General features: G+C 46.0%; 1 protein-coding gene across 10 annotated transcripts in view; it reads right to left on the bottom strand.

The window, feature by feature from the left end:
* Positions 1 to 24,773, bottom strand: part of LOC122373520 (cyclic AMP-responsive element-binding protein-like) — a 36,374-nt gene that overhangs the window by 9,442 nt on the left and 2,159 nt on the right. For all 10 annotated transcript variants that reach the window (XR_006255061.1, XM_043351659.1, XM_043351660.1 and 7 more), the window contains exons 2-3: positions 24,580 to 24,665; positions 359 to 484 (exon numbers count right to left, since the gene is read on the bottom strand). Coding sequence is in view for 9 of the 10 variants with exons in the window: in XM_043351659.1 (XP_043207594.1) it covers positions 359 to 484; positions 24,580 to 24,657 (204 nt within the window). In the remaining variant the exon portion in view is untranslated. The remainder of the gene's footprint in view (positions 1 to 358; positions 485 to 24,579; positions 24,666 to 24,773) is intronic.

The following is a 24,773-nucleotide window of genomic DNA, read 5'->3' as shown; positions in this document are numbered from 1 at the left end:
GCTCCCTGGTACAGACAGTTCACCGACACAGCTCCCTGGTACAGACAGTTCACCGACACAGCTCCCTGGTACAGACAGTTCACCGACACAGCTCCCTGGTACAGACAGTTCACCGACACAGCTCCCTGGTACAGACAGTTCACCGACACAGTCGCTGGTACGGCTCATTGGTACACACAGTTCACCGACACAGCTCGCTGGTACAGTTCACTCGCCCAGGCACCTAACCTTCCCATAACGAACTGGCTGCAACTAACAAAAAAGCCCTGGTACTCTTGGTACCAGACTATGACATCATGCTACTAAATACACAGCAGCGTGTGGAGTGTGCGCGCGGCTCGGCCGGTGGTGCCATTACCTGAATGGACGGCAGCGCAGGCGAGCAGGTGCTCTGAATCACACTGTTGGCCTTGCTCAGAAGAGTCACGCTATTCTTGCTGAACTGAACGACTGCGGGCGTCGACTGTATGACAGATTGCTGGTTCTGCGAACAGAAAGCGAATACAAGAGATCCAGGAGGAAACCTGCGTGGATGTGTTGCACCAACGTGCTGAACTTGATGATGGAGAGAGGATCTTTTGATTTTGGCGTTATCGCATTCGTATTGAACCTACCTGAAGCGACCATTGGCGAGTTCAAAGGTCTTGCATTGCCCAAAAAGTACTTTTTAAATATCACGCAGAAAAAAAAACAGGGCTTGACGCAACAGCCGTCTTCGGCAGCGCTCGTCCAAAAAAGGGCGTGTCCTAAGCTTCAACAAAAGCTGATTTTGAAAGATCAATCGGAATATATCGTCAAGCAAACAGGTGTAGGACATGACTTTGAGCCATGCAATGTAAGGTATTGTGTAAGCGCCGACTCCAAGGTCGGAGTCGGTAAGATTTTGGCGACACCAACCCCGACGCCGGACAAAACTGCCGACCCCGAGCGACTCCGACTCCGACTTGGCAGGCCTGCCTGGAATGGATCCGACCTCCTACCACCGACCGTCAGTGTCGGGGGTGACACCCAGCCAAGAGAGGGAAGCGTGAGGAATGACTAGGAGGAATGATGCGGATGAGTTTGTCCCGATGATGGCGAGGACGGCGGATGGAAAATTACACCCGTGACCCTTCTTAAAATTGGAAACGAAAACAATAAACGACTAGTAGCCGAAAAACGTGTCATTGTTGTATGTTTCTTGACAACGACCTCGATGCGAAGGTCGTAAATTCGAAACCAAAACAATAAACGACTAGTAGCCGAAAAACGCGTCATTGTTGTATGTTTCTTGACAACAACCTCGATGCGAAGGTTGAATATTCGAAACGAAAAGAATTAACGACTAGTAGCCGAAAAACGTGTCATTGTTGTTTGTTTCTTGACAACGACCTCGATGCGAAGGTCGAAAATTCGAAACGAAAACAATAAACGACTAGTACCCGAAAAACGTGTCATTGTTGTATGTTTCTTGACAACGACCTCAATGCGAAGGTCAAAAATTCGAAACGAAAACAAAAACGACTAGTAGCCGAAAAACGTGTCATTGTTGTATGTTTCTTGACAACGACCTCGATGCGAAGGTCGAACATTCGAAACCAAAACAATAAACGACTAGTAGCCGAAAAACGTGTCATTGTTGTATGTTTCTTGACAACGACCTCGATGCGAAGGTCGAAAATTCGAAACGAAAACAATAAACAACTAGCAGCCGAAAAAAGTGTCCTTGTGGCTTGTTGTATGTTTCTTGACAACGATGTCGATGCGAAGGTCGAAAATTCGAAACCAAAACAATAGACGACTAGTAGCCGAAAAACGTGTCATTGTTGTATGTTTCTTGACAACGACCTCGATGCGAAGGTCGAAAATTCGAAACGAAAACAATAAACGACAAGTAGCCGAAAAACGTGTCATTGTTGTATGTCTCTTGACAACGACCTCGATGCGAAGGTCGAAAATTCGAAACCAAAACAATAAACGACTAGTAGCCGAAAAACGTGTCATTGTTGTATGTTTCTTGACAACGACCTCGATGCGAAGGTCGTAAATTCGAAACCAAAACAATAAACGACTAGTAGCCGAAAAACGCGTCATTGTTGTATGTTTCTTGACAACAACCTCGATGCGAAGGTTGAATATTCGAAACGAAAAGAATTAACGACTAGTAGCCGAAAAACGTGTCATTGTTGTATGTTTCTTGACAACGACCTCGATGCGAAGGTCGAAAATTCGAAACGAAAACAATAAACGACTAGTAGCCGAAAAACGTGCCTGCCTTGAATTAAGATGTCTAGTCGTAAAAGCTTGAAATCATATATCACTTGCTCTTTACCACATACCTGTCCAATATCTACCAGTATAACGCCTTTTGGGGCGACTAACGGAGCGAGCGAGAGGGTGGGCCTTGCACGTACGAAATTGCGAGGGGTACACCCAACTAACTTGTGCACGGCACCCTACTAACCGGTCTCTAGCGATGTGCCAAATTTGAGCACATTCGTTCCAGCCGATCTCGAGATCTGGAAGCGGCATCCTGCACGTGCGCACGTGCAAAATCGGTCCCAACTGACTTTTGCACGGCACCCTACTAACCGGTCCCTAGACGCGTACCAAATTTGAGCACAATCGGTAAAGCCGTTCTCGAGATCTGGAATCGACCCCTGCGGACGTGCAGCAGCACCCCAACTGTGGCACATGCAAATGCATTGCCTAGTGGGTGCGTACCTACATGCCAAGTTTCAGCGCAATCAGCCCAGTAATTACCGAGATATTGCAATTGTTACAAAACTGACACCTCTTCGTTTTGCACGTGGCACGTGCTTAAGGGGTCACCCACATGCATCGGGAATAGTCCAATATTTGGAAGAAGGAGTGAAGCTACCGTAGTTTCGTGCAACTTTGGCCCACTTTTTTGGTTAAGCCTCAATAATTCAATTAGGGAAAAGTGGGGTAAGACGGGCACCTTAACTTTGGTGCCATTTTTCGGCCGGTTAGAAACATCATAGAGACGGAAAACTGAGTGAAAACCTTTTTTAAACATTTTACTTCCATTTGCCAGAAGATGAGACTTAGACCTGATTCAACAAATAAACTGCAGCTATGTTTGCAAAACCTTGCAAAAAACCGTCTTACCCCACCCCGTGGGGTAAGACGGTCACATGGGTAGGGCAAGACGGCCAGCTTCTTTCACCGACCAGCACAGCTCGCAACAAATGCCCGAGATTAGCCGCATTGATAGTCGCTCGTTTGTCTCAAGTGCTTCGGAATGGCAGTATACGAGATTCGTGCAGAAGGCGTGTGCTCGTATATAGGCCCTAGCTCAGAAGCCATGTAGAACTGTTTTCACATTCATTATTCGAAAATAAGCTGTGGGCGAAGGAATATTGCTAACATGTCTGTGAGTATCGGAATCGAACATATTCTTATTAGAAATGCTTCTTTTTTTTCCTACAGCAACAAAAATATTTTCACAATTACAGACCCATCGGATTCATAGTTGTCCGTCTTACCCCAAACTCAATGTAAGAAGTTCAGCACGATTTTTCTCTGTGGACAATTTGATGCAGACAAAGTAAATCCGCGGTAAATGAACACTGGTGGCATATGAGTGTACCACAAGTGATTGTGAATTTTTAACTCTATAGTGCTGCACACAAAACCTTGCACAATACATTATGGATGTTTTCAATGAAATCAGTGTTTTAACCCTCGCCGGACCTATTGGTTTTCTACATACGCGCCGGCCGAGGGGGGGGGGGGCGGGTACGACCCCCCCCTCGCCGTTTCGCCCCTGGTGGAGCTAGCGCGTCGCGGAAAAAACGAGCGTGTGCGCCGTTACGAGACGCAGAGATCGGTACCCGATTTTAAGGTCCTAGGTCAACCGGTGACCTCTGAGGTCAGGTCAAGTGCCCCAAGGTACGGTTCAGGTTTTGGTGAATAACTTCGCAAAAAACGGCCGCAGAGCGCCGATTTTGGCAGCATCGTGTTCGCCTCGCTCAGGCGCGTCGAATGATATACTTTTTGTCCGGGTCAGGTCAACTTGGGGTGTTGACCTCAGGTCAAGGTCAGGTCAGCACCCCCAGGTCACGAAGTTGGTCGAAAGAGGTCATGTCGCATATCATTCGATTCGGCAGGCCTTCCTGAGTCCATTGGTGCCTTCCCCGACTCGCTAGCTCAATTTGATCAAGAGTTATTGACGAAAAACTAATTTGACCTTGATGACGTCATAAATGACGTCACGCAAGGTCAACATTGCAAAAGTGACGCATCTAACCTTGCAAGGAGTGCATCAAATCACGATTCTGTGTGCTTGAGATAGTTGGAGATCGTTCCCGGCGCCAGAATAGCAGTTTTCATTTTTCCCCATTGACTTATAATGGTGAGGTCACGAAAATGACCTGACCTCATATGACCTTTAGGAAAAATCCGAGATATACAAAATGTGGGACTCATAATGGATACTAGATCCTGCAAGTTTCATTTCCCTGTGACATCTCCTCTGGCAGTGAGGGCGTTGCGAAGTTGCGACATCTGAAGACCGTGCAGAGGTTCACTTATGACGTCATAGGTCAGTGACCTGACCTGACCCAAAAATGCGGTTGGTGTCAAAAGATGCGGCTTGGATCAAAGGTCAGGTATGCCAAGTTTCAGCTCTCTATCGCCAGCGTGTTCGGAGCTATCGCGAAAAAACCCTATGGGGGGGCGGCACCCCCCCCCCCTCGGCCGGCGAGGGTTAAAGGGACCATCCCACCTTAACATTAGTTTTGAGTTGAGATAGCCAAGTTTGCGGCCAGGATCAGAAACCACCATTTATCCTGGTCGCAACCCCCGCAGCTTTATGGTGTTCAAGAAATTTCTTCCCTTTACTTGCAGGGTGGGACCAGCTTAGTCCCTATCTCTTAACCATTAGCGGTTTTTTGATGACGTCAGCAGTCATTTCAACGCCCGCCATTCCTTGAACCCGAGTTTTGCTGACCTTGAGCTCCCTTTTTTATCAACGTGAAATCCGTCGTCGGCGCCGAGGAAGCCTATTGCTTTTCATTTTAATTTGAATATTAGAAGATACCCACCACTGGAACTTGGACTGATATTATACCAAGGCCGAAGATGATCAAGCTGCCTGCTATATCTGGAGCTTGGTGTTCAACTTCAACATGGAATAAAAAACAAAATATGAAAGCAAACTGGATATGGTACTGCAAGTTAAAGTCCAAAGAAATTTGAAGAGCTGACAATTGACATTAATTCTTTTCCTGCAAGGTTTCCATATGGAGATCACAGTCACACCATGAAGAAATATTTTTGATGTTAACAGTTGAAAGGGGATTTATCTTCCAGTTTTGACGAAAGACGCTGCTGACTGTCTTTGGAAAAGGATGTTGGCATGAGGTGCAATTGTGCTTGTGAAGTGGTTATAACTGGTCTTTTCACAGTATTAAATTAAATGTGCCATTGCAGCCAAGTGTGTTATCATGTAAGGTAAAATCAAAACTACAATGTTGGTTTTACGAGCATTGAGAAGGCTGGTAGGTAACACCTGCCTGTGCTCGTAAATCATGCTGCCAGAGTATTCTAAATTAATTTTATCATACACTTTTGTTGTCCAGAATGGTTGCTCTATTGTTTGGTATCATATTATTCCATGTAAATATGGTAGTGTAAAGTCCGACCAACATGTTACCAGATTTGAAGCTGTTACGTTACCTAAGTACCTGTTTTTTACTGGCGTGGTGAATGTCAACTGAATTTTGTTTTGAGGTGCAGTCCTAGTAACTCTGACTACATGGGTTTGAAGCTATTATCTATTCTGTTTTTACTGGCCTGGTGAATGGCGACTGATGTTGTCCGTGGATGGCACTGAAACAAATTTTGAGTGTTTTGTACAGTGTTTTAATACAATGCTGAGGGCTGAAAGTTGTCTTGTTTAGAGTGGTGAAAGTTCAGGATATGCCAGCCACCATGGTGGGTCAGAGTTAAATGTGTTGCAGTCAGTTCGGCTTTGGCAAGCACACGGATGGGCATACGCGTCAAGACCTGCTCTGCCATACTTTCAGCCAATTTTACCTAGGTAGGTCTTTTCTTTTTTCTGCCAAAAGCTATGACATTGTGAATTTCAGCACTGTGGCCTGTGTGTAGCTTTCAGGAAAGCAATTCTAAATAAAGCTCTGATAAAGTGCAAAATCAGCAATGCAGCCCTCTATTACATTTTCTACAACATCTTACTTGTTCCTTGCATGGAGAGAAAAATGCAATGTTATGAATTCGTTTATTCACATAATTTGACAAGCATGCAGTTACCTGCTACTATCACTGCACAAAACAGAGCAGAAAACATCAGTTGATCAAACACAAGACATAACCCGCGCGGGGCTGGGGGGGGGGGTAAATTTTACCCCCCCTCTCGAATTTTTGCGATATCTAAAAAACGGCGGCGCGCAGCGCCGCCAAACTTTCAGTACCTTTTCTTACATCAATTTGACACGTTTCCTGAAAATTTGAGCGAAATCCGTCGGAAAATTTTTGAGAAATTGACGTTTTAGTGACGTCATGTTCGCCATTTTCGCCTCAAAAACGGCAAAAGTTCAAACGCCGCTAACATCTTCATTTTTAAAGGAATCAAGACGTATCAAAAAAAGGTTATACGTAATTTTACTTTGTCTATCAAATGGCAATCTCGGTTTTTTGAAAATTTTGGATTTTGGCCTAAATTTTTTCAAAAAACTGATTTTTTTGGGAAAATCATTATAAAATCCAAAATTTTGAGTCTATCGAAAAAACCGGAATTTATGTCAGAGAAGTGGTCTATGTGCACCTACATACCAAATTTTAGAAGAATCGGTTCAAAAATGTGGGAGTTATTCAAAATTTTATGACGTCACGACACACAAAATTTTTGAAAAATGACTTTTTTGGAAGTTCTAGACCTCGTACGGAAACAAAAATAGCACCATTCGATTCGCCGTGAAAAACTGCATCAGATAGACACCTTTTTAGGTCTTAACAACCAACTTCAAAATTTGACCTCACTTGACCTGACCTTGACCTGACCTCGACCTGAAATTCATCCAGAGGTGGTCCATATCACTTATTGAGTGTGCCTATTGAATTTTATGAGTAAAATGACCCATAAAACATGTGTCGCACATGCCCTTTTCTATATTTTGTTTTTTGGTGACCTGACCTGACCTGACCTGACCTTGACCTTGACCTCTGAATGATATTGTATGCAACGAATATTGTCTTGGTAGCCTAAGAACACGTTTTGGGCGATCAGTCTCAGTCCATGACTCCATTCTTCGGCAACTACGGTGCAAGGCCGATACTGTAGAAACTTGCAATTTGTACCCTTGACCTGACCTTGACCTTGACCTCAAACTTTAAATTAAGTACATGTTTTTAGTAGTTCGTGATGAGAGCTTTCGATTGGCGTTTGAATTTTCCAAATCGGACCATTAGTTCGGGAGATAACAGGGGGGGGGGTAAAATTTACCCCCCCCCCCAGCCCCGCGCGTTCGGCTGGAGACCCCAGCCCCGCGCGGGATAACAGAAGTTTACAACATAGGGCTGCCGAACCTGCTTCCTCCCACCACAGTTGATGCCATTTCCTAGCCTGGCTTGATGTGAGCACTGAATAGCTGCTTTGTCTAATTACAGCTCACTACCATTCAACTTAAACTACTCTCTTTAAAGTAAGAGTGAGAGCGTTCAGTGTTCATAGCAGCTCGACAGACGACAGACAACAAACATCTGGACAAACCAACCAGTATTTGATTTGGCGGTAAATATTTACATAAAGTCCGATCCATATTTCAAGCATAAATTTTGCATATTCTTACGTTATTTGACATCCTGAATGTAGATATGATGTTTACATGCGGCGGAAAACAGTGCTACCATATTAAAAATATTTGCTACCATATTTGGGGAAATGATGGGAACCGGGGTTTTTGGGTGGGGGAGGAAATACAATGCCGTAAGAATGGTTATGAAAGTTGGGGGAAACTGTTGGGAACCGGGGTTTTTGGGTGGGGGAGGGGGGATCGGGGTTTATGGGTATGGAGAGAAACCCCGGTTCCCAACAGTTTTCCCCAACTTTCATGACCATTCTTACGGCATTGTATTCCCTCCCCGACCCAAAAACCCCGGTTCCCAACATTTCCCCAAATACGGTAACAAATATTTTTAATATGGTAGAACTGTTTTACGTCGCATGTAAGCATCTTATCTACATTCAGGATGTCAAATAACGTAAGAATATGCAAAATTTATGCTTGAAAAGTGGATCGGAGAGATAAAATTTACTTACCTCTAATCTAGTTCACCGTGGTTTCGAAAAATACGCTGGACGCGTTCCTCGTTGCGGTACGCAACTGAAACTAGTTCGTATTCCTCCCACTTGCACCCGGAGCACGACGAACCACCCGGCACGGAAGCCATGATCCAACTAACAGACTGGCGGGAAATCGGAAAGCACTGGAAAGCACCTGCTAAAACTGGTTCAAACCAGTTTGCTCAAACGGAAACGGAAGTTTCTGCTCTAAATTGCAGGTACGAATGGAAAGAAGTTTACGTAAGGTCATAGCTATTAGGCATATTTGATAGAAAAGATATCATAATTATATTATTTGAACATAAAAAATAAATAAAAAATCATCAAAAAGCAATTTAAATGTAAAAAGCATTACTTCTTCTCTATTCAAATTGTTTGATGAAAGTGACGTCAAAATAACAAAACACGAAAAAAATGTTTAGAAAATTGGAGTTTTGTTGGGTAGGATAGGAAAAAAACACGACAAAAATTGTCAGAACCTAATCTAACCTGACCTAACCTGACCTACTGATTTTTGCCTACCCGGGGATAAGGAAACAGTTGCTCGCATGAATAGATTGCAAGCAATGGTAAGTCAAATATTTTTAGGTTAAGTGGTTGTGCATCAGGCCTCAGGCCTTCGGCCTGAGGCCAGATACACAACCACTTAACCTAAAAATATTTGACTTACCATTGCCTGTAATCTCTCCTAAGGCATTGCCTTCGGCACTGCACCGCTTCGCCACGATCATTTTCATGACGTCACTTTCATAATGAGATTGAAAAGCGTAATGTTTTCACTCAACCTTGGAGTTTATTCATTCGATCCATCTCACGTGGCGCAAACGGCTGGTGGAGTGCGTTGACGGTGGGTGTCGTGGGATGGTGGCCGGCGGCGACGGTAAATATTGCGCAGTTGCTTTAAAACTTGGTTGCGCCATAAATAACTATCAGATATGGAATCAGGAGCTCAAAATACATCGAGTGGTGTGGTTTTTATAATTGTCTTGTTGATCGGACCTTATGTATATAAATACCGATTCGTTCGGGTACCATGACATTTATGTGATTTCAAAGTCAAGGTTCACAGCTGATCTGCTAAATCAAGCCAAGAATCCAAACTATCAAAAAACTATAAATATTTGTTTGTCTGTCACAGAGGTCTCAAGCAATATAAGGTTGACATATGTTGAATCAAAAATCTACTGCCACAACTCACATCTCCTGCCTTAGTTTATCATTGTTGTTTTTACTTGCTTTCAAGAGAAACAGAAGCCAGTATCTGATATCACTTCAGATGATTGTTTCAAGATCTGAGTTCAAATGGAAATAAAAGCAAGATCAAGATGAAACAGGGATTATTGCTGTTAAAGTAGTTTGGCCATGATACAACAAGCACATAAATCATTTACCAACGAATCCTCGCATGACATTTCTTCGTAGCACAATTTTTCGTCCGCATTTCTTCGTCTACAAATCTTCGTCGGTGCATTTATTTGTCCCTCAATGCTTACTCTTGCACATATTTGCGTTGAAGAAGAAATGCGAGCCGATTTTCATATACCCTGGTGCGAGACAAAGTAATGCGATAGGTACGAATAAATGCCCTGACGAAGATTTGCAGACGAAGAATTGCGATACGAAGAAATGCCATAAGAATTGTCCTGGAATCCTTTATTGGCTATCATATATTGACCTTGATAAGATAAACGCATCATTCGCGCAATATTTGTCGCACTTTGATACCAAACTATTGCTTCCAAATGCCGACGTAAAGAAAACCTTTATGTGACGTCATAGAAACAGCGGATTTCCCAAAAAGTAAACAAAAATAAAAGTCTTATATCTCGAAAACGGGTGAATATTTTCCGGTAAAATTTGGTAGATGTTCATTTTCGCTCTTTGTGGTTCACGCTACATCACTTTTATGCCAATTCATTAACTTTTTTGAAGGTGGGAGGGTCCCTTTAAAGAAATCAAAATAAAAGATAATCGATTGAACACAAATTCACCAGACTGCAATAATGGTGGTGTGTAGTGGAAAGGCGATTCTGTCTACTAATTTTTCTCGCTCGTAGCGCTATTGGTTTGGTCTGCAGAAGGGGTGCCCGTCTTACCTACCCTGACCATCTTACCCCACTTTCCCCTATCTGCTCATGTACAATGTTAAGCAACTGGAATGAGAGCTTTTCGAAAATGACAAATTCGTGTGTGCTGCAACACTGCACACGTTTTTTTTTTTTTTTTTGAAACTGCAAGTGGCCAATGTTGTATGATGTCTGTACCACACTGATTCACCATAACTTGTAGCGAATTGTAGTTCCCTACTTTCACACCAGGTGGCTTTGTGTCGTGTATGACGTCACATCCATAAATTACGTACCTAATCACTTTAAATTTAGTTTTTCATCATTTTCATCAAAATTCGGCCAAATAATGTCATGTAGCCACCCATTTAGGTATAATCGACTACTTTCAAGTGTTTTGGAACCATCCACTCCACTTTTTCAAGGTGAACATAGGGGAAGCCGGGGGAAGCCCGGGCGCGGGGGAAGCCCGGCTGTAACCGCCGCCCAGAGGTCATTGGGCAGCGATGTTTTCTTTTCCCCAATTTGCCGCCTCCAATTAATAGAACCTTGAACAGGGCGTGGCACGCGGTGAAGCGTGGCCATTGACACATACGATTGTGATACTGGGACGTCAGATCCCACAAAAGTAAGATTATTGTCCATTGATAATTGATTAATGTGTGCAATGCTTTGAAATGATTGGTCTTTGTGTTGTTCGTGTGTCCATGTGCATTATTTTTGTTGATACTATTGTTTGTTTCAGGTTTTACGTACAATATAGCGGCACCTAGTAGAATGGCGGTTTATCTGTAGAAATTGATTTGAATGGCCGTTACAGTAAAACTTTTTACAAACGTTACAGTCCTGATTTTGAGAGACTTTGTAGTTGAAAGATTGTCTTTATTTTCTTCTTTTAACAGTTTCAGTTGCACTGAATGAATATCAACTGGTTGTAGATTCTAGGGCAGTCAGTGGTTACGCAGGGTTGTTAGTAGGATTCCCCCTGTCATATCGTGCATGATGGTTGACTAGTAGAGGTGTTTGTAGCTAGACACACCTGAATTGGTCTTTTTGACCTTGAGGTTTGGCCTCAGCACCTGGACGTCTGACCTTGACGTGTTAGCACTGGTTTTGGGTCACAATTTTTTGTGCTTCATTTTTGTTTTGTTATTGCAGTATTTAAACTATTATTTGCACCTCTTACATTTATTTAAGTACTAAGTAGTGAAACTAAATCCTGTGCCATCTTTTCTTGAGCAATTCCTTGCCTGGTCCACAATGAGTGACGAACAGAGGATGTTGTCTGCGAGGGGCAGGGAGCTGCGGACCACTGAGAAAGGTAGATGCTACCAGGCTGCTCAGAAGTCAAAGCTGTACAAGCAGTTATTGAAGAAGCTGAGATCTCGTGGCAGCTTACTGTTGGAGTCTGTTGAGCAGGAAGAAAAGCCACAAGTGATCAGGAAGGACTTTGACGTCTGGAAGCATGATTATGTTGATTTCGTGCAAACATATGAAGTGATATGCTCCCTGATGGAGGGTGAAGAGAGAGAAAACCTGGATCATGACAAGAACCTCACTGAAGTGAATGAGCTGAAAGGCAAGGTGGAGGCTCACCTGTCTTCAGTCTCCGCAGATGATGCTACTCCTGCAAGATCTGATGCTGGTGGATCACGTTCAAGCAAGTCATGTGCCGGCAGTGAAGTAAAGGCACAGGTTGTGCTCATGAAGCTCAAGATGCAGCAGGACAGAGCAGAGCTGGAAGCAAGAGCTGCAATGAGTAGTAGAAGGCTGCATCTGAAGCAAAAACAAGAACAGCTGCTGCTGGAGCAAGAACAACTGGATATAGAAACAGAAATGAACATAAATGAAGCCAAGCTGAGGGTGGTTGACCAGTTTGATGTTGACAGAGAGGAGGGAGCAAGTCAAGACCCAAGTGATGAAGTTGGACCTGGTGCAAAGGAGGAGAATACTGAAGTGGTCACTGGAACTGGAGCAGTACCAAGAAATGATGTCTCCATTGATGCTGCAGTCCAAGTGAAGGATAATGTCCAAGGCACAGGAAGAAATGACAAGACAGCCAATAGTCGAGTGGAGGATGATGAACCCAGCACTCAAGCAGCACTACACAGACTGGCAGATCTGCTTACTGAGCGACACAATGGTAGAAGGCTTCCCGTGCTGGAACCAGGCACCTTCAGTGGCAACATTGAGGAGTTTCCAATGTGGCTGAAGTCTTTTGAAACCTATATTGAACATCAGACATCCTCTCCCATCGAACGCCTTCACTTTCTAGGAAAGTACACAGCGGGTGAAGCCAAGACAGCCATCCTGGGCCTGCTCCACCTGAGGACAGATGAGGCTTACTCGCAGGCGAAGGGGAGACTGAATGACAGGTTCGGAAACGACTTCATCATATCCAACACGTATCGCATGAAGTTGAGGAGCTGGCCCGCAATCAAAAATGAAGATGGTCGTGCTCTCAGAGACTATGCTGATTTCCTCGAGCACTGCCAAGCGGCAGCTGCGGGTCCTCTTCGCCACCTAGGAATCCTGGATGACTACCTGGAAATTCAGATGATGGTGAAGAAGCTGCCCAAGTACCTGGTGGACAGATGGAAGAGGGAGGTGGACAAGTGGCTCTACGATGAAAAGGGCGTTGCTAAAAGGAGACATCCACCGTTCTCAGAGTTTGTCCGTTTTGTCGGCATCGAAGCCAGGATTGCTTGCGGACCAGTGGATGTACCCAAGTGTGAAGAAACGCGGCAAGCCCCACAGAAGACACAGAGTAAGGCCAGGACTTTCATGTCCACAACGGGTGTGAAGAGGGTCAATGGAGGAACTCAAGTGGACACAAGGAAGCCTTCAACATGTGAACTGTGTCAACACCAGCACAAGATAAGCGACTGCGACACCTTCAAAAGGATGACTGGAACTGAACGGAACAGCAAGGTCAACGAGCTGGGACTGTGTCGAGGCTGCTTAAGAAGAGGACACAGGTGGAGGGAATGCCGCTCAAGATGCAAGTGTGATGAATGTGGCAGGTGGCACCCTACGATTCTGCATGATGAGTCACTTCTCAAGAAAGCTGAGGTTCAGCCTGAAGGCCAACAGAGGACGTCCCACGTGGCACCGCAGGCGACTTCATTCTGCTCGGGCTCTGTGTCAGATGCTGAAGGAGGAGGCTGCTGTCACTCACTAGTGGTGCCAGTGCTACTGAGTCATGTTGACAACCCGGAACACAGCGTGCTGGTGTATGCTGTACTGGACGCTCAGTCTGATGCCTGTTTTGCTTCAGAGCCTGTTTGTGAAGCCCTGAAAGTCGACGGAAGAGCCACGAAACTGGAGCTGAGCACTATGACGGGGAAGTCGGTCATCAGCAGCCGAGCGGTACAGGGTCTGGTGATCCAGCCCCTGACAGCAGATGAAGCCATCAGACTGCCATCAACCTACACTCGTCCTGAAATCCCATGCTCCAAGAAGGTCGTTCCTAAAAGGGAGACAGCCATGAAGTGGAAGCATCTGGAGAGAGTAGCCAGTAAAATGCCGGAGTTCTTCCCTGACGCACCAGTGGCTCTGCTTTTGGGGACCAACTGTTCACGCGCCATCAAGCCACTGGACGTGGTTTCTGGTAAGGACGACGAGCCCTGGGCGATCCGAACCCACCTGGGGTGGGGCATCGTTGGCTGTCTCGGTGGGAGCAACGACCCGGACGCGACGTGTCATCTGGTGGACACTAGCGATGGTCACCCCAAACGTTGTCATTTCGCCTTCAGATCACAGGTGCGCGAGGTGAGCCCACTGGAGGTGCTGAAGGTGCTCGAATCCGACTTCCAGGAGACTGGCCGAGAGGATAAGACAGCTTTATCGATCCAGGATCAACAGTTTGTGAAGAAGATGAGTGAGGGACTCGAGCACCGCGAGGATGGCCATTTTCAGATGCCGCTGCCACTGAAGAATGACAAAGTGTCCATGCCAAACAACAAGACAGTCGCCATGCAAAGACTCAAAGGACTGAAGGCGAAGCTGGTGAGAAACGAGGCCTACAGACACGACTACATCGGCTTCATGGCGGCGACGTTAGAGAAGGGCTACGCAGAGAAAGTCCCCAGTGAAGAACTGGAGCTGGATGATGGCAGGGTTTGGTACATTCCGCATCACGGGGTGTACCACCCACAAAAGAACAAGATTCGAATCGTATTTGACTGCAGTGCAGAGTTTCGGGAGTTTCGGGGCCACGTGCTAAACAGCCACCTCTTACAGGGACCGGACCTCACAAACAGTCTCACCGGAATCCTGTGCCGATTCCGTAAGGAGCCTGTGGCGGTTTCCTGCGACTTGGAGGCGATGTTCAACCAAGTGGGAGTCGACGTCAGGGATCGCAACTTGCTCAGGTTCCTGTGGTGGGAGGATGGAGACTTGAAAAGAGACCCAACTGAATACCGGATGAAGACTCACCTATTCGGTGCCACCTCGTCACCCGCGTGTGCAATGTTTGCACTCAGAGCTGCTGCTGATTGTCAGCGAGGTGACACTGAAAGAGAGGCCGCCGACTTCATGAAAGGTGATTTCTATATTGACGACGGTCTCATCTCTGTACCAGACGCCGAGACAGCGGTCAAACTGATTGACACGACCAGAAAGCTCTGCGCACGTGGAGGCTTCACTGTTCACAAGATCCTCTCGAACAGCATAGATGTCGTGAAGTCGGTGCCGATGGAGAGTCGCTGCGCTGGACTTCGGAGTCTAGATGTCGGTTCCGGTGATCTTCCCGTTGAGCGGACTCTAGGAATCGACTGGGACACGGACACCGACATGTTATCCATCCACGTCACGCCGAGAGTCAGAGAAGTGACCAGAAGAGGAATACTATCAGTAGTAAGTTCGTTTTTTGATCCATTGGGCCTGGTGTCTCCTTTCATCTTGAGAGGGAAATTGCTACTGAGGGAGCTGTGTCGTGAGGGCTGCGGATGGGACGATCCCGTGCCCAGCGATGTGGCTGACGCATGGAAGGAGTGGATGGAGAGTATGTTGGCTCTGAAGATCGTGAGTGTTCCACGATGCTATGTGGAAGGTGGGCTGCAGGACAAGATGACTGTAGAGCTGCATCATTTCTCCGACGCCAGCGCTGTGGGCTACGGGCAGTGCAGTTACGTGAGGACGGTTGACCAAAATGGACTGGTCAACTGTTCACTGATCATCAGCAAGGCTCGTGTGGCACCAACCAAGCCGGTTACGGTGCCAAGGCTCGAGTTGACCGCTTCCGTACTCTCTGTGAGGATGAGCAAGTTCCTCCAGGACGAACTGAAGCTGCAGCACCTGCAAGAGTTCTACTGGACAGACAGTAAGGTGGTGTTAGGCTATATTTCGAACGAAGCGAGACGTTTTCACGTTTATGTCGCGAATCGAGTTCAGGAAATTCGCAACCATACTGAGCCAAGTCAGTGGAGGCACGTGACAAGTGAGGAGAATCCAGCCGATCTTGCCTCCCGAGGCATCAGAGCCGAGGAACTGGTGGACAGTGTCTTGTGGTGGCACGGACCTGCCTTCCTGTCCCGTGCGGTCCTGCCGGAGGGCGAGGGACCACGGGAGGTTGGAGACGAAGATCCTGAGGTGAAGTCACGCTCTGCTTTCAGCTTCGCCACAGCAGCGCGGGAGGAGTTCGCTGGAATTCCGAAGAGGCTCGAGTGCTTCTCTAGCTGGTGGCGAGCCAAGCGAGCAGTAGCGACGTGCGTCCTGTACGTGAGGAAACTTCACCACCTCGTGATGATGAAGAGGAGTGCCGTGCAGTCACGAGATGTTCCCAAAACGCAAGTCGGAGTAGAAGAACTGGAAGAAGCAGAGAGGATCATTCTGACAGCATTGCAGCGACAGGAGCTGCCAGGTGAAGTCGACCGCGCTGGACGATCGGGACAGGCAAGGACGGTGGGAGCCGGCCGGCGGACCGCCACGGTTCCCAAGGAGTTGTCTCGTCTCGATCCAGTTGTGCGAGACGGGTTGATCTGTGTTGGTGGGAGGCTTCGCAGGAGCGGTTTTCCAGAGAGTGAGGTGCACCCTGTTATCATCCCCAACCGAAGCCATGTGACGTATCTGATCGTCAAGGAGTGCCATGAGAAAGTCGGACATGCTGGGCGAGGTCTCACTCTCGCTCGACTGAGGTCATCTGGCTACTGGGTCGTCGGAGGGAGACGATCGGTGGCACGCCTGATTCTGAAGTGTGTCAACTGCAAGAAGCTCCGTGCCCACGTTCTGAATCAGAAGATGGCCGACCTGCCGCATGACAGACTGGAACCTGCGGCGCCTTTCACCTATTCAGGCGTGGACTTGTTTGGTCCATTCCTGGTACAGGAGCGACGGAGTGAAGTGAAAAGGTGGGGCGTTCTCTCCACGTGCATGTCGTCTCGGGCAGTGCATATCGAGACGGCAAACTCACTGTCGACGGACTCTTTTCTTAACGCCTACAGACGGTTTGTGAGCCGAAGAGGCCCGGTGAGGGTGCTGCGAAGTGACAGAGGCACAAACTTCGTGGGCGGGAAGAGAGCCTTAGAGAGGGCTTGGGACGAGATGGACGACGACAGGATACGCAGAGAGCTGATGAAGGAGAACTGCGACTGGGTCATCTTTCGGATGAATGTCCCAACAGCCAGCCACGCAGGAGGCGTCTGGGAGCGAATGATTCGCTCCGCTCGGGCTGTCTTGGGCGGTCTCGTTCAGGAATGTCACGGGGCTCGGCTGGATGACGAGCTCCTGCGAACGCTGCTCTGCGAAGTGGAAGCTATCGTTAATAGCAGGCCCCTCACATCCTTCAACATGACTCCCGATGAACCCCACCCAATCTCACCCATGACTCTACTAACACAGAAATGTAATGTAGTGCTTTCGCCGCCTGGTGCCTTTCAGAGGACTGACGTCTACTGCCGTCGTCGCTGGCGACGCGTCCAGTACCTGGCAAACCGGTTCTGGCAACGATGGCGCTCCGAGTTCCTCCCGAGTCTCCAGGAAAGGAGGAAATGGGCGACAGCGCACGAGAACATCGAACTGGACAGCGTCGTGCTCGTTGTCGACGACAACTCTCCCCGCTGCAAGTGGATGCTGGGGCGCGTCACGCGGCTTCATCCGTCCGACGACGGATTCGTCCGGCGGGTCGCCGTACGCACGAAAGACGGAACATATGATCGACCGATACAGAAGCTGGTGCGGCTCCTCCCGTAGGCGCCGACTTCGGTGGCGCTCGGCGGAGCTGGGCCGCGCGCTGCTGGTGGCTCCGGCGGCGGTCTGCGGGGCCGGGCCGCGCGCTGGTGGTGGCTTCGGCGGTGCTTGAGCAGAGTTGGCGGCTGCAGCCATCGACGGCGCTCAGTGGGGCTGAACTGTGCGTGGCTGTCAGGCTGAACTGTGTAGCTGCTGCGTAGCCTAGACTACTGCTACGACCCTGAGCGTTGCGCGTGGGACTGTCTGTGGCTCTGCCAGTGACGACAGTGGCTCATTTGATGACAGTGGCTCAGACGTTGAAGGTTTAACTGAGACATGCAGTTATGCAGTGCCTCAGAGCGTGCGACATAAACAGGTAACAGCCACCGACAGTGTGGTGGTTGTTAGTGCGTTGTGAACTGAGGAGAGTGGCACGTCAGCCGACGAGTGAGCTGACTAGTATGTGTTGGCGCTACGTATCGTGAGCGGCTGCCGAGTGACGCTTAGTGATGGACGACGGGCAACTCCCGTGACGTAAGATGATTTCAGTTTGCCACCATCTTTACCGTCGTCGGTCGTGTGGCGCAGGATGGTTACGCTCCGCGGTCGTGTTGCGCAAATGTGGACTGTCTTGTTATAGAATCGTGACCGATTGGTGGGAGTGTAACCGCCGCCCAGAGGTCATTGGGCAGCGATGTTTTCTTTTCCCCAATTTGCCGCCTCCAATTAATAGAACCTTGAACAGGGCGTGGCACGCGGTGAAGCGTGGCCATTGACACATACGATTGTGATACTGGGACGTCAGATCCCACAAAAGTAAGATTATTGTCCATTGATAATTGATTAATGTGTGCAATGCTTTGAAATGATTGGTCTTTGTGTTGTTCGTGTGTCCATGTGCATTATTTTTGTTGATACTATTGTTTGTTTCAGGTTTTACGTACAATATAGCGGCACCTAGTAGAATGGCGGTTTATCTGTAGAAATTGATTTGAATGGCCGTTACACCGGCCACCCCGTTTCCGGCTAAATTATTCACATTAAAATGCTCAACTGCTTTTCCTTTTAGCGTGGCAGCTAAGGTAACGCCAGCAAAAAAGTTAAGGCTAACAAAAATTGTATATTGTTAAAGTTATAGAGCAAAAATGATATTTTAAGGGTTTTTAGCTAAAAAGTAAGATATGTTGCACTGTTAATGTTATACCATACAGTACTAATATTTATACGAATGTTATGTAAGGATCGTTTAAGTGTTTGTAGTGAGGGGTGACGAGGCAGGCTGGCTTAAGTATGACATTTTTTTCGAACATCGCTGTTCTAAAATAAAAATTAGCACATTAGGGTAACCCCGGGCGAGTGGCCAAGCTTATCCCCAGGGTTACTTTTACAGGAAAAGTTGAGAGGGGGAATAAAGTTCGGGGCAAAGGCGGATCCAGGGGCATCTGAAAGGGGGGTGGGCGGCAATACCATTAGGTTTTTCGTTAGGATGGAGCCCGCAGAACCTTACCTACCCCCAAATCCTATTCTTTCCTCGGGTTTCAGCCACTTTATTTTGGAAGGTTGCCAAAAAATAATTTTGCTAAAAAATATACGCACCTACCATGGCTGTGAGGGGCGGGGGAGGTCCCAACTTGACTGCGCCCTGGCAAATGCCAATCAGTAGTATCAACCTATCAGTGGTATCAATAACTAGTAGGTATACCCCGGCCAAACATTAAGTAACGCCTTTCTAAAGAGAGAGGTTAATCCGCGCCCTGATTGGAGGTCATTTTGGCCCCCATGTGGGTTTTCTTGAAAAGCGAAAAACGGCGGCGCGCAGCGCCGCCAAATTTTTAGTACCTTACCGGGCATCAATTTGAAACCTTCGCACAAAATTTCAAGTCTTAGGTCACCTTAGGTCAGGAGTAATTGATGTCAAACTGTTCGAGCAAAAATGAGCAAAAAACATGAAATTCTTAAACGCTCACAAAAGCTACAGTTAACGAGCAATTCCAAAGTTCTTTGTGTGGTCGTGTATGTAGAGAAACGACGGCGCTACAAAACTGCAACCTCTACAACTACAAGGTGGGCAGTGATATCCGAACAAAAACTAATGAAGCACAAAACTTGAATTATTACTATTAGTATTAGTGAGCAGTGAAAGTTCCATTGGGAAAGCCGGCTGTGATGAGGTACTTTTTTTGCGCCCTGCTCTGCATGCAAAGCAGATGAACGTGAATGCTGCATAAAGAGAAAAGTCATCTATTACTCAAAGCTTTGATGCCTATGGGACAAAAATAACGTTGTTTTTCCTTCAATGATTCCGGTTTGGAGGATGGTTAAACACGGCCATTGTCATATTGGGACAAAAATTTTAGATGTCTGGCCTTGGCGTCGATGAAAAAGTGAAAATAATCGTGAATAAATGGGTCGTTTCTGAGAAAGAACACAGAATATAAAAGGGGGTCCAAAAGGGGGTCACCTTCTTTTTGCGTCAAAGGAGGGGCCATGGCCCATTGCCCCCCTCCCCCTGTATCCACTATCCACCCTTGGTTCGGAGAGGTAATCCCGTCCCCCGCCGGTTTCTACGCCGACGCCTGTACCGATATGTCAGTGATTGCGAAAAGACGGAAGAGACAAGACAAGAGACGGTCCCACCGACTATCCGATCGGTATCGGGTCAAATCTGGAGTTCCTGCTGCACTGAACGTAAAATGGTTGGATGGAACCGAAAATTGAAAATTAATAATTATCTTAACGCCAGCAACGTTGATTGATGACGAGAATCTGATTAACGATGACTATAGAATCTGAATAGCGAATTGATTGAAAATGGGCTCCAAAATAAATTTGAAAGGGGGAAATTCCCCCTTCCCTCCCTAGCCGTTCAGACACGATTTGAAAGGGGGAGCGGAATTTTCGAAGGGGGGAAATTCCCCTCTTCCCCCCCTTTAAAAGTAACCCTGCTTATCCCCAACCGAGAGCAATGCCACTAAACCACTGTTTTCCATGAGATAATAGGTACTGAGCAGGTTTGGTTTACACCTAGATCAAAGATAAATTTCGAAAATAAACATGTTATCATAGACAAAGCCAGTCATGTCACTTAACCCGCGACCTGGTGGGGGGGGGGCTATTTTTTGCCCCCCTCCAGACTTTTCGATATATCTCCAGAACCGCTGCGCCGATCGTCACCAAACTTTCAGTACCCTCCCGGACATCAATTTTACACATTGTGACCAAAAATTTTTCCAAAGGCTATGATAGGTTGGCCGAAAATGACGTCAGAGTGACGTCATGTTCTGCCGTTTTCGACCCAAAAAAGGGTTTCGCGGGAAGAGATGTCAGGCCTATAGCTTTGCAAACACAGAAAAATGATGAAAACATAAAAGCTGTAGAATCAACAGGGCTACAAAACTGGTATCTCGGATTTTTGAATTTTTTGGATTTGGACCCCCAAAAATCAAAAAATAATTTTTTTGGATATAATAATCGAAAAATCCAAAAAGTTTTTTGAATTTCGCAAAAACCGGAATATATGTGATAGTCCTTACCGCCTTCCATCCACATACCAAATTTGAGATTGATACCTCTTTTTTTGGCCAAGTTATAGCGAAAAAACTGTTCAAAATTGATGACGTCAAATTTTCAAACTCAATTTTTAGCAATTCTAGACCCCGTAGCGCAAAACAAAGACCACCATTAGACTCCCCGTGACGAGCTGCATCGAATCAATACCCATTTTATGCAAAACTATCAACTTTAAAATTTGACCTTTTTTGGCCTGACCTTGACCTGACCTTGACCTGAACTTCACCAGAAAGTGACCTAAGCCGTACCTGATAGTCTTATAACCAACACCATTGAGTTGGAAATGAAAAATTGGCCATAAAACATGCATCACACGACCTTAGTAAAGTTGGGCTCATGTGACCTGACCTGTGACCCTTGGTGACCTGACCTGTGACCTGACCTGGTATTGTCAGTGACCTCTAATAGCAACATATCTACTAGGCAACTGACGCCCTATCGCTGATTATCGACAAAATGCGTTTTCCTCGGTGTTATAGCGCATTCCCTAGCAGACCCGTGAACGGTGAAACATTTCATCTTTGACCTGACCTGTGACGTCATCGGTGACCCCGAGGTCAATGAAATTTGGTTTCCCTCGACAAATTTGACAGGCCTTTCGAACGCCGTTTGAATTTTGCGGATCCGTCCAGTAGTTTCGGAGATACGAGGGGGGGCAAAAAATAGCCCCCCCCCCACCAGGTCGCGTTATAAACAGACCCCACCAGGGCGCGGGTTAAGGTCAACTAGGGTCAAACTACGTTTTTGCAGATAACGCGACAGACAATGAAGCTAGAGCTTCAAAAATGGTGTCGTTGTGTTCTTCTTCATCAGCCGAGTCGAATGATATGCAATATGATGCATTAAGGTAAAAAGAATTTTTTTAAAGCAATTTTGAAATACCTACACATTTTTTGTCAATTTTGCATCACGATTTTCATCGACCTGTACTGTATATGTGGTAGACGCTAGCTAAAATACCAGTAGTGACATAAACTCTAAGACGTCCAGAGCTAATCCGTAACTTAATATTTCACTTTCCGTTAATATTTGGAAGACACATAATGGTTTCATCAACTCGTTGTAAAGCGCTGGGGAGGTGGCCGGCGTTACCCCTATGCCGGGCTTACCCCAGAAAAATCAACACTTTTTTAAAACTCGATTTTCTCAACCTTATACTTATTCCACGAAACCGAATTTTTGGGAGGACACGGCCAATGAACTTAGCTAGCTAACAGGATATCAACATTTTATACAGCACGTATGGTATGTAATAAAAATGAAAAAGAGCTTACTATGCCGGGCTTCCCCCGGCTTCCCCTATCCCTTAAATAGACCAAAAGCACTCCCGATTAGGTAAAAAAAAAAGCCAAAGGAACAAGTAACATAAACCATTCAATTCTGGAATCAGATAAGGAAAGGAGGTTCAATAGAAAGGGAGGAAGCCTCCTGTTGAAGCGCCTCTAATGACACTTTTTCCTAACACTACGCCATGCTCTGGCTTCAGTGATGTCATTTTGGTGAGAAATGGTGCCCTTTTCCATCGTCTTCAAAGTTCAAAACACGTCATGAACTGAATTACCGGGGTTACATGAGCGATCCGTTCCAAATACGCACTACGCTAATGCGCATCAGCTCCCCACAAACGGATCTACGGCACCGGTTACATGAGACTAATTCGTTTTATCTACGTCAAACGGATCTTGTTTGGCTCACCCGGGCTGACTCCTCGACGGCCGGTAATTCGCATCACAAACGGAATAGGATTAGCGTACAGTCATGGCGCAGTTGCGGCATTTACCGGGACGACTGAGCTAAATTTTAAATACTTATATCATTTGATAGGCTCAAAAACATTTAAAATTAACATGAAATCAAAAAATGAAAACAAAGTTTTCTTGTTTTAAGTCAGTGGGCACTGATTCGCCATGCAGCGACAGCAGGGTGGTCAGAAAAAATTATCTATCAAAATTTTTCATTCATTTTATTTCACATGCAAAGACTAAACCAAAATACAAACATTTTTTTTGCTATTTTCTACGAGGCAGCCAATAAAAAAATGCTTAGTATTTTGCATTTTGACGCTTCCAGTCAGCAAAGAATAGTTCTTGTGAAATACGGCCCGAATCGTGTGCCTCGGACGTTTCGGTTACATGAGCGATCCGTTCCAAATACGCACTACGCTAATTCGCATCAGCTCCCCAAGAACGCACTCAGTGCACCGACTACATGAGCAAATTCGTATCAGTGACGTCAAACGGATCTAGTTTGGCTCTCGGCTCGATGCGCATTACAAACGGAATAGCATACAAATGTGGCGCACTTCCGTAGCAATAGAGGTGACTAAATTAAATATTTATTATCTTATGTCTTTTTTGCATTTAATCTGCTCAAAACATTCTCAATTAACTTAACAAAAAAAAAGTTGAACATAAAGTTGTCTTGCTTTGACTCATTGGGCAATTGCCTCTCTTGATTCGTCTGTAGTGCTGTCAGAAAAATGTTTCAACTGAAATAATGTGGATATTTACTATTTGGTTTTCACTATATTTATTGTTGAAAACTTGACAAAATACCAACATATTTTTTTAATATTATTTCAAAGGAAGAAAATGAAAAAAATACCTATTATTTTGCATTTTAATGTTTCTTTTTGCGAAGAAATAGTTCCTGTAATACGTATCTTGGTCCTATTCGCTTCTAAGCCTCTTTCCCAGCGGATTTTGTTCGGACCGCCGATTCGTATTAGCAGGTGGATACATGAGTCGGTAATACGCTCCTGATTCGCATTAGCGGTGAATCCGATCGTGATACGTATTTGCTTTGCTCATGTAACCGCGGATCGGATCGCCGATTCGTACTAGCAGGTGGCTACATGAGTCGGTAATGCGTTCCTAATTCGAATTAGCGGCTAAATACGTATTTACTGTGCTCATGTAACCCCGATAATTGTCAATTTTAAGTGTGACATGGTACAGCCATGGATGAAAGAACCCACTTTTTCCAGTCTTGAAAGGAGAAAGAAAGGTTCTCCTTCATCCATGGTAGAGCGAATCAAGTGCCTAATTCAGTGCCAAATTGTAATGCCAAATTCAGGTCTTTGGACCAAATAAGCAATTTGGATCTATAGGTAGTGGCAGATTCAAAAATTTGGATGACATGCCTAAGCATTGGACATGTGCACTGTGTAGCAATGAGGTTCCGGAAATATCTTTAAAGGAATTTGAAACAAATATAGGTACCTACAACATTTTCGTCGGACTGTCCGATGTGGGACACAGCCACGATGTGGAACGTTCTAATACCACACATCACCTGCTTTTACTGAGAGGATCAGTTGGAGTCAGTAGGTAGAAAATGTGTATAACTATAACATTCTATGCTGAACATCTAGCTTTCCATAAAATTGAAGCCAATGATGGCTATTACTTGGCTATTACCTACTTGGGATATCCTGCAAGTGATGAAAAGATTTCAAAAGGAACCTACCTCAGCTTGGCTTTCCATGTGGCCTTTTGGTAGGTCTGGAAGGATGACCAGACCTTCATTGGTACCTGGGACATTCATACCTCAATCTGGAATAAAATGTTAAGCATAAATCACACTATTTGAAAATGCATCAACATTCAACAGCTGCTTTGCCCTGGGGCAGAGAGTAGGGGGTTTAGGGGTTAGGGAGCTTA

This window comes from Amphibalanus amphitrite, unplaced genomic scaffold (assembly GCF_019059575.1).
Source record: "Amphibalanus amphitrite isolate SeventyFive unplaced genomic scaffold, NRLGWU_Aamphi_draft 001509F_arrow, whole genome shotgun sequence".
Taxonomy (NCBI): domain Eukaryota; kingdom Metazoa; phylum Arthropoda; class Thecostraca; order Balanomorpha; family Balanidae; genus Amphibalanus; species Amphibalanus amphitrite.
The sequence above is the reverse complement of the archived record's forward strand: the minus strand, read 5'-3'. Positions and strand labels throughout refer to the sequence as shown.